The following is a 17,446-nucleotide window of genomic DNA, read 5'->3' as shown; positions in this document are numbered from 1 at the left end:
AAAAAAAAGCATTAGAATATAAAGGTCTAGAAAAAAAGAGAAAGAAATACCCAAGTGTTAATTGTGGTTTTTCACTAGGTGGTGAAATTACAAGTAATTTTTATTTTCTTCTTAGCACTCTTCTGTATTCCTGAATTTTCAACAATGAATATAAAGTTCTTTTATAATCAGAAAAAAATAACTAAAAACAAAATATGCCACTAACGTTATTCACAGAAATAGAAGTGTTCTTTCTCCTGTGAATAATATCCATTTGATTACTTTACATATTTGATATGTATCCATTTTTCTCCATGAAGAATGAATATTTCAGGCACTATAACTGTTTTTCCTGATCTTTTTAAAACAGAATACCATGAGCTCTGAAATAATCGAACAACCAGGTAATTATGTGCTATTGGCCCAGATGTCAATTATGGTAGATGGGAAGCCTTTTGGGTTATTGCTCGCTCAACCAAGTATTAAATGAGATTTTCAAGAGTTTTATTAAGTTATAAGTTTACATAATCCAGCTTCTCATTTTAGTGTTGTCTTTTAAAAATTATATTTTATTGGGGTTGGCCCGGTAGTATAGTAGGTAAGTTCGTGCACTCCACTTCAGCAGCCCGGGGTTTGCAGGTTCAGATCCTGGGCGCGGACCTATGCGCCACTTGTCAAGCCATGCTGTGGCAGACAACCCACATATAAAATAGAGGAAGATGGGTACAGTTGTTAGTTCAGGGCCAGTCCTCCTCAGAAAAAAGAGCAGCTTAGCTCAGGGCTGATCTTCCTCACACATAAAAAATCATATTTTATCACAAAAATTATTTTGATGTATTGACCCCAAGTTAAACGCAACATATTTCCTCCTGGATAGGGGTAAATGTGGGAAATACTGCCTAATGGTCAGCCCAGAACTAGGACTGCCTAAGAGAATGTAAATCCAATGCCAGAAACATATAGCTGGGCAAGGATTTCAGACAACCCTTTATTGACCTTCAACACACACTTACCTTAAGCAATGGACAGAGTCCTCCAAAGTAACTACTGGCTGGGTACTAAACAAAACAGGTAGCCAAGCTTAAAAACGTGTGACATAACTTGCTATTCCTTGTCACTCCTCCAAAGAAACCGACCAAAAACAAAGACTCGAGGCTCATGTGCCTAAACCCACAATCCTAGGAAATCATCAACCATCATGAATTAAAAGTTTTCCATTGTCCCTTCAGCATACGTACCCATTCTTTCTTCTGGCCCCACGCTGTCAGGCAGTTAGCTATTTTTGACATTTGCCTTTCAAGGATGCTTTTACATCTAGGTTTGGGCAGGTGACCGAAGCCTGGCCAATCTCTATATGCCAGCCTGTTGACCACTGGAACATCCATATGAACCAAGTTGATCCAGAGGCCCAATCAATGGACATTTTTATGTGAATTACTAGGAAATAGAGAAGCTCTCTTTCCACTGAGATTGCCAAGTATAAGAACAATACGTGCCTGGAGCTTCTGAGCGTCATTATGGGGAAAAGCGTCCACCAGAGGATAAAGCGAGCTTAGAGGAAAGCAAAGCTGAGAGATGGAAAGAGGGCAACACAGAGAGGGAGGAGGAGATCGAGTCAGAGAGAAAGACAGTGCTAATGACACGGGACTGCGATGTGAGCAGAAAGAAAGCTTTATTGGGTTAAGCCACTGTTACTTTAGAGTTGTTATTTTAGAGTTGTTACAGCGGTTAGCATACCCTGATGAACACACCCAAAAATGAATAACGTACTGCAGCTCAATGTACCTCTCTGCCCTGTGGTTTGAGAACACTGGACCCTCTGCCTAGTCTATGTTTTCACTTTAGAAAGTAGTTAAGAACAGACTTTTTTGGAGGAAGTTTAATGCATTAAATTAAAAAAACTCCAAACTAGTAAGTATTATAAAATATAGTTTAATTTCACTCTTTTCATTGTTTACCAGAAAATTTTTAAAAGACTAATATATAGACAAGAGCAAGTGAACTGGAAAAGAGCTAAAAATTGTATAAAATACAAACCTAAATTCAGGAATATATGAGCAGCGATACACACACCATACGCTCTCGAATGAGTTCAGAAAGCATATTCCAGGTTGGATGGGTTTTCTTTCTAAAGTCAGCTTTTACTGGAAAGCCCCTAAACCAAAATTCTTATATTACATTGGAAGGATCTTCCCAGACTTCTCTTGAAAAGCATTTCTCATAAAACAACTCACACCAGAAAGGCAGACTTATTCTAGGCACAAAAGTCACAAATGCCTTTCCTAGGCCCTGTGGAACTTGGGAACAACAATCTAATGAAAACAAAGCACTACAGAAATGGGAAAGTGACACCTAGTGGCCGCCTAGCAGGTTTTCTTATGGCTTCTGACCATCCTGTCTGTCAGCCCTGCTGTGCCCATCATACTGCGCTTGGCAAACAGGAGTCTCCAATTCCAGAGCCCAGCAATGCCCTCCCTGAGTGGTAGGTACCTCTTTAGAGCAGGAGCTGAAAGCAGACACCACTGTACACGGTCTGATAACTAGATCGTGGCTATTTCATATACCTGTGCCCTAGACTCAACAGAGACTCCTCAAAGATTATGACGACCAACGAATACAGCCTTCTCCCATTGTGACATCGTAATTAAATACTTGTCTAATTCCATTTATTTACCAAAAGTCTATTCTGTATCTCCCTGATTCTGTTTCTCAATGGATTTCCAAACTTAGTGACTACCATAGTGTCAACATATACCTCGTCTTATTTGATTTCAGATTACCATCATGTAATAAAATATCTAACATTTTCAAGTTTACTAATTTCAAATAAGTTTTAAATTTGATACATGGATAGAGGCTCACAGTTATTTGATTGTAATGAATCACGGATCAATAAATAATTATTCTTTAAACCATAACATTTAGAGGTACATATACTTATGGTATAACTTTTGGTCTACTTAAGTAATATCCACTTAATAAAATGTTCTAGAGCAGCGCTATTGGATGGAAATATAATGTGTGCCACAAGTGTAATTTAAAATTTTCTAGTAGCCAAATTAGAAAAGTAAAAAAAAAAATTGTTTAATTTAATTCAGTATATCGAAAATATTATTTGAAATTGTAGTCAATATAAAATTGTTAGTGTGGTATTTTCTATTTTTTTCATACTAAGTCTTTGAAATCTGGTATTTTACATTTACAGTGCATCCCAATACATATTAGCCACATTACAAGTGCTCAATAGCCACATGTGGCCAATGGCTATCACACTGGACAGCAGTTATAGGTTCTGACTCTTAACGCTCAAGTCCTGTGGATTAGAATAACAGAATCAGAACTAGAAATAAACTGAGAGATCAAACCTCTTTTTACAAATATGGAAACTGAGGTGCAGAGACTTTAAACGGCTTCCTTGAGGTCACACAGATAAACTTAGGCAGAGTGGGCTCTTCTGATCGTAGGCAGTCCTTCCACTCCGCTACATTATTGTAGGTGCGGTCGTCCCTCGGTATCCGCGAGGGATTTGGTTCCAGCAACCCCCGCGAATACCAAAATCTGAGGATGCTCAAGTCCCTTAGTCGGCTCTTCTTATCCACGGGTTCCGCATCCGCAGATTCAACCAACTGCGGATGGTAAACATAGTCCACGATCTGCAGGTGGTTGATCCGCGGATGCAGAACCCGCATTTTTGGAGGACCAAGTATAATTCTTAGGGTTTAAAAAAACAAAAACAAATAAAACTAGAGTCCTATTTTTATGATAATGTCATTAAACTTGTAGATATTTTTAACCAGAATGCAAGAAATTAATTGGTAGGAGGAAAAATATAGTGTAAGCCATAAAAAGCCATAAGTCACTCCTAGTAGCAGTCAAATGTAAATAGAATGCATTTTGAAGAAAACACCAAATTTGGGAGAGCTACAGTATCATACGATGCATGGATTGGATTCTGTTTCCAGGGCAAGAAGGTCTACAGACAAAGATTAAAGTGGGTTATAGAGGGATCAAGGCATTCAGTTGGCTACCTGCCCTCAGGTCTATGGAATAAGCCCCCCTCTTGCAATGAGAGAACTGCTAGCATGGAAAGCCACAGGGACCTCCCCTAGAAACTCTGCCCCTCAGATCCTAGCATCAGGAGGGTTTGCCCCATCTGCTTTTGAAGCCATCTAGTCACAATGGTAGCCATCTGCTGCCACTGGCTTAGGTCAACTCTGGAGGTCAAGGCCAACCTGCAATGGTTCAGACCCCTAAAATATTATATTTGTCAGCAGGCCTCTGTGCCTGCCTTAGAACAGACGTGATCGTTCATGCTTCTTCAGACTTAACTATCATGCTTAGGCTGCTGCAGACCAATCTCCTCCACCTTGTAGGCTTTCTTTGGTTTATTCTAAACCTGGATGTCTCTCAGGTCCTCAAGTGTCAGAACCAGGAGTGGTGCTGACTCTCTGACATTGCTGGAATACTGTATCAGCTAAAGACAATAGGCCAATACATCCTTGTCCGCACTGCTACTGCAAATGTCACGTTTGAAGGGGACAGAGGCTTTTGGTTGTTGCCTGTTGGTATGTGCCATGAATGTGTTTGATGGCAGTTCTAATCTGTCACCTACAACCTAAAGAAATATGTTTTGGTGGGGGCTCTGAGGGAATCTGCTGGAAAGTTATAGTACCATATCAAGAAAGAAAACTGGATTTGAACCACACATCTGAGTGTCAGGGTTTCCCCGTTAGTTTCCTAACCTATCTTACTTTAATTTGTGGGGCACAAAAGAGAACATACGGGAACACACTCAGTAGGAAGAGCTATTAAAACAGAAGGTATTATGGAAGTATGATCTTCGAAAAGGTAGATATACATACAGTATCTGAAATATTCTTAATTCTTAGACTCAATTTGAGCCATGCCTGTATTAATTACTGACTAAAGAAATGCTCTCCAAATTTTTAATTACAGCTAGAAAATTGGTTTTTAAATTCTTTCTCATTGCCTCGTGGTTTTAATGTATTTACCATTTATATAATTGCCTTTGGTACAGGAAACAGTAAGTATAATTACCTAATAATATAGAATGCCATGACTAGTTCCTGGGTCATTTAATTAATCCCTTAGCCAGTGACACCATTGCTTTCTCAAATGTGTATTAAAAAAATGGTTTATACACATCAAACAATATACAAATTTAATTGTGATTTTACACAAGCCATTTAATCTGCCTGGGTGTGTTCCTTCCTCCAAGACTAATCCATCACTAAGCACCTTTTTAGCATCAAACCTGTCGTATCTGTAATGAAAATCTTGAGTGGCTTCATTAGAGGTAAATCTCTTATTCAAAGGTAAATCACTAAGATCTGGGGTCCAAAATCTTTCCTTTTCTGTAAGCAAAGATGAGACTCTCAGCTTTTGTGATTTTAAATAAAAAAATCAATTAACTTAAAATCCATCTCAAGGTGCTTGACTGAGCATTAATATCCCAGCTTTGGGCTGTGCGAGACTTCAAAGACTAAATACAGTATTGGTTGTGATTATGACCATAAATTGCACTGTCCCTTTAAATGTTCAAATCTATAAACCCTATCCTCAATTAGGGAAATATACCAGGAATGGAAATGTGCCAAATTACACAAACCTACTATTAGAAATCAATTATAAATGGATCTTAGACACAAGGAAAATGTCAATATATTCATTACACAAACTCAAACTGCATCAAAAAATAAAAACAAAACCAAGACAAGATGTATGTGATATTCATGGTTAGAAATATTTTATCAAAAATATAACGACTAGTGGGTTTTAAGCCATTTCACTGAGTAAATGTGTCTGCAGGAAACTCTGAGCAGTTCTATTTGAAGGAAAAATCACATTTCCCCATAGCCCTGTGAAAGTAAGCTGCAAATGTATAAAAATTGGCAGACCATTAATAGGAATGATAAAAACAGTATCAATACAGTACAGAAGAATATACAGTTTTTTGTAAATGAAATGCTTTAAAATGTTTCTCATTTTTGGAGTTAAAAATCAAATGCTAGAGTGTCCAGTGGATGTCACTGAAGTCCCCGGGGTCTCCCAGGCCCCCCTCTGCTTCTAAGTAATTCATGAAAGCTGCCATGGCTGTGTCGTCATGGTCACACAGGGCATCAAAATCCAGCTGGGCACCTTCACCTATTGAATGACAACACAGGCCTGTGTAAGTACATCTGGAGGCTAAAAAATGAGCATCATCAAAAAGCAAGGCTGGAATACCATATAATGTATTTTTGAAGGCAAAGCATGTCTTAAATTGCAAAAGCCTGATGTATTTTTAAATAGGTCACCTACTTTTATAACAATCTACTGTCAGATAAATTGCACTTAACTCATCTGATGCACATAAATGAGCTAGTCTATGAATTTTCTAACAGAAAATAACAGTGCTAAAAGGTACAGACTGCAGAAAGTTGGAAGCTAGGGGTTGGGGTTTACGCGTAGGTATATGGAGCCTGGAAGGAGAAATCTAAATCTAATCTGCCTTGAGAAAATACTGTGCTTGTTTAACCTGAAAATGAGGAGGCTGAGACGAAAGCATCATCTTCCAAAAATTAGAAATACTCCTACAAAAGGGGGAGTGTCCAGATTTGTTATTGAAAAAGGAAATAAGGAGGAGCTATGGAAATGAGATTGAAGCTGGAGATAAGGAAGAGGTTCTAGAAATCAAGGGTTAAAACATAGCTACAGATTAACCAAAGGTTTCTGGATATCTTTCAAAGTACAACAGAATCTGAGATGACTAATACGCGGCTCTGTGTGAAGCAGATATCCAGCTTCCTTCAAGTCCTTTGATTCTCTTCAATATACATTTTCACTACATCAGTGTCAGTTACGGGGGTATAAAATGTGTCATTTCAATTTACTTGATATGGACTTGCATAAACGGTTGAAATGAATAATTACATCTTAAACTTTTTATGATTGGTATCCTTTAAAAACTCCTGTTCTTGAGAATGCACATTTTTGTCTAGATATAAGTACTTTAGCTCTATTTAAATTGTATGTATTAACAATACCCATAACTGATTCAGTTGATAATTGAATTTTCGATGATGGGTCCATTAAGTGACATACATCTTAAAATTGAGAGTATGATTATTACATTTAGGATTTTGAATGGAAAAATCGTACTTTTAAAACTGTTTGCTTCTCTAAAAATCTCCTATGCCTGAAAATATAGTGATTAAGAGAGTTTTTGGAAAACCAAAATGGCAGGCAGTTGCCGAAGCAAACTTACCGAGGAGGGGTTGGTGACTGTCAGGAGCCACAGCGCTCTGGTTTTGCCTTTTAGCCTCTAGCTCCCCTGTTTCAGAAGGACTTAGTGTGATCAACTCCTTATTTGGCATCTGGAAAGACAGAATAATACATAGTGACTTGAATGAAATAAAGACCTCTTAGCTGTTATCAGACGTGGGCCTGCAGGCAGTGCCACCACCGCCATCATCGATATGGCAGCTGGCATTTACTGAGTACCATGTGCTAAGCACTTCGCATGCATCATCTCATTTCATGTTTAAAACATTGGGAGGTCAGGAATCTGAGGCCTAAAGAGGCTAATATCTTGCCCAAAATGTTGGAGCAGGATTCTAATTCAAGTCTACCTGACTTCAAAGCCCACATTCTTTATAACCATAATTGGAGCCACATAGTATAAGGTAAAGTTTTGGATTAAGAAGTAAAGGCTATTTCAGTTTTTACATAATGATGGTAAAACTCGATCGCATAGGAAACTGCAGTGGGAAATGCTGCTTTGGAGTGGGAATGGATTAAACCAGAGGCTTTTACCAAAAAGTTAACACATTATTATATAGCCACAGGCCAAACAGTCTAATATCCAATGTGGCTCATCAAAATAAAAAATCATCTACCTACTGGCTTATTAGGTTGATGAACTTTATCTATAGAATGCCTATGTAACGTATATTACTTGGAGACTTTTGTATTACAATGACCTAAATCCCTGTTCCTAGCGTATTGTCTGACACAAAATGGGTACCCAATAAACATTAGCTAAGTGTATGAATGAAATTTAAAAATACTGACCAAAAGATTTACAATATTTGTGAAAATACATCTTCAGGTTCCCTTTCGTCCCTAGTCAGACTTAACTTCTCTCTTCTCCTGTATTTTCGTACCACCTAGTTCATACACCTACTTTAGAACTTTTTGTTGTCTGGGATATATTAGAATTACATTGTATGTGAGTCTTCCAGACACTTAGCACTATGCTTAGTTATTTTTGTATATGCAAGGATGCATTTCAAATAGCTAGTATTTGTTCAATTGAACTAAATAGTATGTAACACATGTAGCTTATATTATTTAAGTTTTTTCCAGACCATAAGGAATACATTTGATCCACTGAATTGCAGCCTATTAAAATAACAATAATAACCACCATTTATTGAGCACATACTGTGTACCAGGCACTGTTAAGTTTTGGGTTTTTTTTTTTTTTTGTATTAAATCACTTAATTTACACACCACTCCAAGAGATTGGTGCTATTACTACCCTTGTTTTACAGATGAGGAAACTGAGGCACAGAGTTTAAATACCAAGCCTGAGGTTATCCAGCAGTAAGTGTCAGAGTCCCAACCTGGACCCAGATAGCATCCTTCCAGTGACGTCACTCGTCACCGCTAGTCTACATGGCCTCTTAAAAACCATAGACTGGCTGAAAGAGTTTTTTACAGGATGGCTTCTTCTCTCAAAAGATATAAACAACAAGAAGCAAGTTTTATTGTTCATTTATTTCATGAATATTATCACTTACGATTGTACTTACATTCCTGCAATTTATAGTGTGAGTATCTTTTATTAAATCTGTTGGACTTGAATCATCAAGGGATGAAGAAGACTGTAACCTTTAAAAAGTGACACACAAAACATTTTTTCTCCATATATATTTTAGAAAACTTTCTCCTCTGCATACACATCTACTGATAAAAATACAGTGAGGAACATAAGACATGACCGTTTTCACAATTAGACTGACTTGTTCAGTGCTAGACTTATTTTTGACTACGGAGTGCAGGAAAACAAACACTCTGTAGTAAATAAAAACAAACCTGTGAGGTAAAAGCTCTTAAGTTAATCTTGTCACTCATTTTACAGCACATGGCAAAGTAATGGAACAACAACACAGTTAGTTCAATAGCCCCCCACACCAAGAATCAGTTCCTTATCAAGACACTAAATAGCAGAACTCAGAGTAAAAGATTTCCCAACATCCTGCAACCTTTTTTTTAAGTGCAAAATGTCATATTTTTACTATAATAGGTCATCCCCAGGTACAAAATCAATGAAACATAATGACATAAACATAGTCATATACTTTGATCATAAATCTCTTCAACTTAATATGTAAAACTGACAGTATCATATATTAAATGCTCAATTATGTGAAACATAATGGCATAAACATAACTTTGTCTTTACGTATTCCCAAGAAGGCAGTTGACAAGAAATTAAATAGAGAGAAATTAAAACAGAGGAATGAAATGAATTAGGTAGGAAAGACAGATGAAAAGATGAGTGACATGTCTTGGGGATTTTTCACAGGACCGTCAATGTAAATAGCTTGGCTGACTTCTCATTCTGTGGTTCATGGTTTAAAATCACCACCTGCTTAATTAGCCTTTGTTTAAAGATGAAAACTATCCTCCCCCGCCTCCCATGCACTTCACTACCAGATTAATCTTCTGAAATATGGCTTTCTTTATATTAGTCACATATGGGCAGAAATCTGCTGTTTGAAAGTCCCTCCACTGCTTGACCCCACCTTAGTGAAAACTCCCCACTGCTCAGCAACCTGACTCCTCTCTCAATCTAGGCTCCTTGTGGTTTGCTAAAACCACCATGCTTTCTCGCACACACCTCCATACACTGACCCAGGTGCCTCCATATAGAAATGCTCTCCTCACTGCATCCTGAACACTCTAAGGGTACCCAGCTATCAACGTTTGACTCAATTTCTACTTCTCTCTTTTTTTTTTTTTTGAGGAAGATCAGCCCTGAGCTAACTGCCATCAATACTCCTCTTTTTGCTAAGGAAGGCTGGCCCTGAGCTAACATCCATGCCCATCTTCCTCTACTTTATATGTGGGATGCCTACCACAGCATGGCTTGTCAAGCAATGTCATGTCTGCACCCAGGATCTGAACTGGTGAACCCCGGGCTGCCGAAACGGAACGTGCACACTTAACCGCTGCACCACGGGGCCAGCCCCTGAATTTCCACTGCTCTTAAAATGCCCTTCCAGCATATATGGTCAAATGATCTTCAACAAGGGTGCCAACATCATTCAATGGGGGAAAGGACAGTCTTTTCAACAAACGATTTGGGAAAACTGGATACCCACATGTAGAAGAAGCAAGTTGGACTCTTACCTTATAAATAAATTAACTCACGATGGATCAAGACCTAAAACTATAAAATTCTTAGCAGACAACAGAGGAAAAGCTTCATGACTTTGGATTTGGCAGTGATTTCTTAGGTATGATACCAAAGCACACACAACAAAAGAAAGATAAACTGGACTACATCAAAATGAAAAACCTTTGTATATCAAAGGACACTATCAACAGAATGAAAAGGCAATTCATGAACCTGGAAAAAATATTTACAAACCATATATCTGATAAAGGGTTAATATCTAGAATATATAAAGAACTCCCACAACTCAACAAAAAACAACCTGATGAAAAAATGGGCAAAGGACCTGAATAAGATACTTCTCCAAATAAAACATACAAATGGCCAATAAGCAAATGAAAAGATGCTCAACATTACTAATCATTAGGGAAATACAAACTAAGACTGCAATGAGATACCACTTCAAACCAAATTAGGAAGATGATCATCGAAAAAGATAAGTGTTGGCAAGGATGTGGAGAAATTGGAACCCTTGTGCACTGCTGGTAGTAATGTAAAATGCTGCAAATGCCATGGAAAACAGAATGGTGGTTCCTCAAAAAATTAAAAATAGAATTACCATGTGATCCAGCAATTCTACTGCTGGGTATATACCCCAAAGAACTGAAAGCAGGGACTAGATATTTGCACACCCACATTCCTAGCATCATTATCCACAATAGCCATGAAGTGGGAGCAACCCAGTTGTCCACTGACAGATGAATGGATAAAGAAAATGTGGTATGAAAAGTGAAATAAACTAGTCACAAAAAGACAAACACTATGATTCTACTGATGTGAGGCACTTAGAATAGTCAAATTCATAGAGACAGAAAGTGGATGGGGGAGGGGGAATAGGAACTTATTGTTTAATGGGTACAGAGTTTCAATTTGCAAGATGACAAAAGTTCTAGAGATGCGTGGTGGTGGTGACTGCACAACAATGTAAACGTACTTAATGTTACTGAACTGTAATCTTAAAAATGGTTAAAATGGTAAATTTTATGTTATCTATATTTTATCACGATTAAAAAAGAAAATGCCCTTCCCTTATATAATTGTTTTCATTACCTAGGTCACTGAGTTGTAAAATCTTAAATCTGGAAGGAAACTTGGATCCTATAGTGAGAGACAGTATAGGATTAAATGCCGAAAACATGCAAACCACACACTTGATCCTTTAGTAATATAGCAAATGGTACTGTCAGTTTTACATATTAAGCATTGTGAAGAGACTTATGATCAAAGTGTATGATGGATCATATGTGCATATCTTTGTGCATATGCTTTACAATACTTTCAATACTTAAAGTACATGGCACATCGTAAGTATTCAATATTCAATAAAATTAGGGATACAGAAGTCACACGACAAATGTCTCAATAGTGATTTTTTCAATTTAAACTTTTTTAAATTTAAAAACTTAAATTCAAACTGTACAAAGGGTAGAAAATAAAAAACAAAAATTTCTTCCCTCTTCCAAATCTCCTGCCCTTCAACTCCTAGTCCCAAATGTGAGAAATAACTAGTCTGAAGAAATTTTTCATATTGCTATATATTGTGGAGTTCTAGGTTCCTTCTCTACAATTCCAAAATCTAAAATGCCTTGAAAACTGAAAAGTTTTCCATAATTTATTTGGCAACAAAATCTGAATTGATCTGAACTCAGCAAAACGTAACCTACCTGACATGAGGCTAATCTTTTTGTCCTGCTTTGCCCTACTTAGTACAAATATTTACAACAATGCACTCCAGAAATATATTTCTAAACTTTTACTATGGAAAACTTCAAACAGATATAAAAGTAGATAATGTAATGAAGTCTCATATATTCACCAAACAGCTTCAACAATTAATTTTTTCCTAATCTTGTTTAATGTATATATCCCAAACTCTTATTCCCCCTCTCCGCCCAGACATCCTACCATGTAATCTGTAAATATTTCTCTTTGCAGAAATATTGACTTAATTTATTATGGGGTGCTGCCCATAATGTAACTGTTCTCTGAGGGTATTATACAAACCCCTTAAAAAACTGAATTTCAAAACGCTATCTTTCTAAAATCCAAAGAAATTCTGAGTTCAAAGCTTATCTGGTCTCAAGGGTTTGAGATGAGCAATTAAGGACCTGTGTATACACTTCTTCACATAGATCTACACATATCTATCGTTTTTTGGTTTTTTTTTTGAGGAAGATTAGCCCTGAGGTAACTACTGCCAATCCTCCTCTTTTTGCTGAGGAAGACTGGCCCTTAGCTAACATCCATGCCCATCTTCCTCTACTTTATATGTGGGATGCCTACCACAGCATGGCTTGACAAGAGGTGCCATGTCCGCACCCAGAATCCGAACCAGCGAACCCCTGGCCACCGAAGCAGAATGTGCGAACTTAACTGCTGCACCACTGGGCTGGTCACTATCTTTTGTCTTAAGTGGGTTATTATACATACTTTTCTTTTGTTCTATTCCTCTGCATTTTTCTAGTAACCATATATCTTAAAGATCTTTCCATATTAGCATAAACAGATCTACCAGATTTTTAACAGTTGTAGAGTATTCCATTGTATGGATATGCCATAACAAGTTATGGTTATGATAAATACTTGAATATTTAAATCATTACTGTAAATAACACAGCAATGAAAAGCCTTGTTCATAGATCTTTGTGTGGTTGTGTAAGAATATTTGCTCCTAGGGTAGAATTGCTGAGTCTAAGATTATATACACTTATATTTTTCATAGGTCTGTCAAATTGTCCTCCAAAGTTGTTGCACTAGTTTATACTCCCACAAAGTTTGAAGAGTGATTGTTTCCTCACACTCTCACCAATATTGCGTACTACTATCAATCTTTCAAATCATTGACAATATTCTAAATGAAATATGTACCTCATCATTTGATTTTATATATATAAATATTTTTTTATTTTTGCTGAGGAAGATTGTCCCTGAGCTAACATCAGTGCCTATCTTCCTCTATTTTATATGTGAAACGCCTGTCATGGCATGGCTTGATAAGTGGTGTGTAGGTCCATGCCTGGGATCCAAACCAGTGAACCCAGGGCCGCTGAAGTAGAGCATGCGAACTTAACCACTACGCCACCAGGCCAGCCCCTATATGTATATATATTTTTTAACTGTGAATGGAGTTGAGCAATTTTTAAAGTTTCTTGGCCATTTGTACTTTTTTATATTCATGACCAGTCTCCAACTTTTTAAATTGAGTTATTTTAATTCAAGTTATATAAACCTTGTTTAATAACTATATTATTTATACTAAAGTTTAATATAGGTAAAGGTTAATATAATTACTGCATTTTATCATATGAAATACACATATTTTCTGCAGTTTATAATTTGTCTTTTAACCTTGTTAGTTATAATGGTTATAATCATGCTTAAGTTTTGAGATTTTATATAACTAAATTTATCGATTTTTTTCTTAATGAATTCTGGATTTTGTGCAGTGTTTAGAAAGGATTTTCCAAACTAAATAAAAATCCAGACCTGTGTTCTTGAAATACTTTTATCGTATTTCAAAATACTTTTACTTAACTTAAATATTTTATAGTATTTCAAAATACTTTTACTTTGAACTCTTGGATTTACCTAGAATTTATTTTCGTATAAAGAATAAACTTGGGTATAGCTTAATTTTTTCCCAAATGGTTACAAAGTTATTATAATGCTCTTAACTGTTTAATCCAGTTCCTCTTACTGACGCCCCTTGTACCATATAATAAATTTCCATGTGCATTTGAGTCTTTCTGAAATCTATCCTTTTACATTAACCTACTTGTGGGTTGTACTAAAATGTGTTAGTGACTGTAGCTTTATACATATTTTAATATTTGATAGAGTTAGTCTCATTTTATTACTTTTATTTTTTAGAATTTTCCTGGATATCCTAATATGGTTAGTATCATTTGTCAGATCCTAAAAGACAAATGCATGATGGTATTTTGACTGGATTCACATTGAATTCATAGGTTGGTTTAAGGAACACTGACATCCTCACAATACTGAGTCTTCCCAATGAAAACTTATATCTGGAAAGTTACTCAAGTCATCTTTTGTGTACCTCTGTAGCATTTTAAAGGTTTTTGTCACATAGTTCTGGACACTTCTTGTAAAATTTATACCTAAATATTTTATCTTTTTTGTTGCTACTGTAAAGATGATCTTCTCTTCCCTTATATTATTGAACTGGTTATTGTTTGCATTCAAGAAATCTACTGATTTTTTAAAATTAAAGTACAATCGACATACAATATCCCATTAGTTTCAGGTGCACATCATAGTGACTTGATATTTAGATGCATTACAAAATGATCATCACAACGTCTAGTTACCATCTGTCACCATACAGAGGTATTGCAATATTATTCACTATATTCCCTATGCTGTGCATCACATCCCCATGACTTATTAATTCTACATCTGGAAGTTTGTACCTCTTAATTCCCTTCACCTATTTCACCCATCCTCTACTGATTTTTTAAATTTTGGCTTTGTAAATATGATGATAATTTTACTTGTAAAAATATTTGCAGCAGTAAAACATTACCTTTGTAAGTCCAAAACTTCATTTGCAATATCTGTTCCGATACTACCAGCACCAAATACTGTTCCAGTACACATTCTGGGCACACTAATACAAGACTGTCTGGAAGATTCTAAGTAATAACAAAAGGAAAAAATCAATTGAGGACTTTGAAAAATGTATACAACTTTGGTTAAGATCTTTCTTTCAGTTCCAATATATTTCCTATTTCCCTCTTTAAAAGAAATAGACTAGCTGCATCCTAAAATGTTAGGAACATTATACTTATCGTTACAAACTTAACTCACGATGGCTTAAGATGCTTATGAAGAGTGATATGAATCAAATGTGTGGAAAGTCATTGAGGGTACAATCATGACCTATAACCCTTTAGTCCAGACAGTTCCTTCCCACTTTAATCTCCACACTGAAGCCAGAGCAACACTACTTTATTTTTAATACTTCCTAATATTTTTGTATTTATTTATACAAATAATAGATTAAAATACTCCTGTGGTGAAAAACTAAGATAAGCAAAAAGTCTCCCTTAATGCTTTTCATTAATTTGTCCAACAGATATTTGAATGCCATAAAGTATAAGGAACTATGCTAGCTGCTAGGGATAGATAATGGATAAAACACCACTCCTGCTCCTGAAGAACTCAGTGCCTTGGCGAGCCAGTTGAGTGAACAACTAATTGCAATACAATGTAGGATTATAACTAAAACGTGACCAAGTACTGTGGGAATTCTGAGAAGGCTAACTCAACCCATAGATGTCTTTTCAATTTCACCTTTAAATTTTTCCCTCTCCAAGACAGAGAAAGAAGACAATAATAACAGTCTTAGTCAGAAGTCTCCCTCATCCAAAACTAAGCTCACCTTCTTTCGATTGAGAGCTGCAAGGAAGTAATGATGCTTCTCCAGTCTCACTATGTCCCCTAGAATGGAGACATATCATAGGTGATTTTTTTTAAGGTAAAGGAAACAACTACATTAAGTTTCATGTATTTGATTTCTCAAGTCTTGATCCATCTGTTTTATATACACATTGTTAATGCCACAACCAGACATCAAGGTACTGATGTGCTACATAGCAGGGTTTGACAAATACCCTATTACCCTATAAAGCACATATTCTCACAGTTACAGTTCATATACTAATGATAGGAAGGAAAGGATTATTGGGATGGGGAAGAGGGGATGCTGCTGGAGGTACTAAGCTTTGGGGCTCTTTTTTTTTTTTAACTAAATATTGTGGATAAGGAAATAGAATTGGTGTGATGATACCTTATAGCAATTTCAAAGAGAAACTTATAGAAAAATAATGCTTGAAACAGGGCCATGCTAGCATATTGAGCAATTCAGGAAAAGTTGGCTCTTCCTTCAGGCTGACACAGCCACAGCCCAGGGCTTGGCAAACAGTAGTTGGCCTGAATTTCTGCTCATCCCTCAGCCAAGTCCTCCTGCACAATCACATGTGGTACCCAGGCTTAGAAGACGGACATGCAAAAATGATGTAGAGGATAAAACAATTTCTTACAATGATACACAGTTTCAAGCCACATCCACACTGTTTGTTGGAGGGACAAGACAAGGCCATGAAAGGTAGGAAGGAAATGCTTGAGTAAATGTTTACTATCACATTTTATACCAAGCAAAAAGGAATTTATTACAAAATAGCAAACTTCTAGCTTAATTCTAAGAAGTAACGCAATGAACAGTGAATGAATTACTCAAAATATATACTCAAGTTATAAAGCCTGAGGATCATACAGTTTTAATAGCTTCGAAAGATGAGAAGAGGGAAGCAAAGATACTCATTTGAAATTAATATAAAGTTCTTACCAACATAAAAAATTACTTACAAAACTAAAGTGTTGACAGACACAATATATTCCAGTTCTTTGGTCCAAGGATTTGTGAAACTAAACCACTGGCTTTTTAAAGTTACAAAAGAGCCATCTTTCACTCTGAATTTGTATGAATCTGTAAATATTTTCTCTTTACTCTGCAGAACTTAACAAGAAAAGATAATAATCAGCATAACAGTCTACGCCATATAAATCGATCCCTCGAGGATTAATTCAAGTTTCAGATTTCTCAGGATTGAGAAATTAACAGCTGAAGCTGTAACTAAAAAGTACCAAAAAATTACCCCACTCAATGCATACCTGCTTTGTGCTTGTCAGTCAAATGACTATGGTCATCTTGATGAAAATATTCATAACAAGAAGTTCCCAAAAGTTCCTGAGGCAGATATCCTAAAATTGCTGTTGTCCTGGTTTTAAAATGGAAAATAAACTTCAGAATTGATGAATGTATTCCCTTCCAGAACCCACATGTGGGCAGGCTAGTAGGGAGGTGGACCAGGGGATGAGTAACACACATGCATCACTGGGCTCCCTTTGGCTGCCATAGACCCAGACTAGGCTGCAAGACAGAATGGACACCCAAGCACGAGGCTACGCCAGTGGCCA

General features: G+C 36.5%; 1 protein-coding gene across 5 annotated transcripts in view; it reads right to left on the bottom strand.

The window, feature by feature from the left end:
• Positions 1–2,733: 2,733 nt before the first annotated feature.
• The window catches only part of BMAL2 (basic helix-loop-helix ARNT like 2), a 75,513-nt gene continuing 60,800 nt past the window's right edge, over positions 2,734–17,446 (bottom strand). For 4 of the 5 annotated variants that reach the window (XM_014846876.3, XM_014846877.3, XM_014846878.3 and 1 more), the window contains 7 exons: positions 17,141–17,247; positions 16,835–16,985; positions 15,849–15,907; positions 14,991–15,099; positions 8,796–8,874; positions 7,247–7,355; positions 5,723–6,144 (listed from right to left, as the gene is read on the bottom strand). In XM_014846876.3, the coding sequence (XP_014702362.2) occupies positions 6,008–6,144; positions 7,247–7,355; positions 8,796–8,874; positions 14,991–15,099; positions 15,849–15,907; positions 16,835–16,985; positions 17,141–17,247 (751 nt within the window). In that variant the 3' untranslated portion in view covers positions 5,723–6,007. Of the gene's footprint in view, positions 6,145–7,246; positions 7,356–8,795; positions 8,875–14,990; positions 15,100–15,848; positions 15,908–16,834; positions 16,986–17,140; positions 17,248–17,446 lie in introns of all 5 variants that reach the window. The other variant, XM_070495183.1, reaches the window with a different exon arrangement.

Source organism: Equus asinus, chromosome 22 (genome assembly GCF_041296235.1).
Source record: "Equus asinus isolate D_3611 breed Donkey chromosome 22, EquAss-T2T_v2, whole genome shotgun sequence".
NCBI lineage: Eukaryota > Metazoa > Chordata > Mammalia > Perissodactyla > Equidae > Equus > Equus asinus.
The sequence above is the reverse complement of the archived record's forward strand: the minus strand, read 5'-3'. Positions and strand labels throughout refer to the sequence as shown.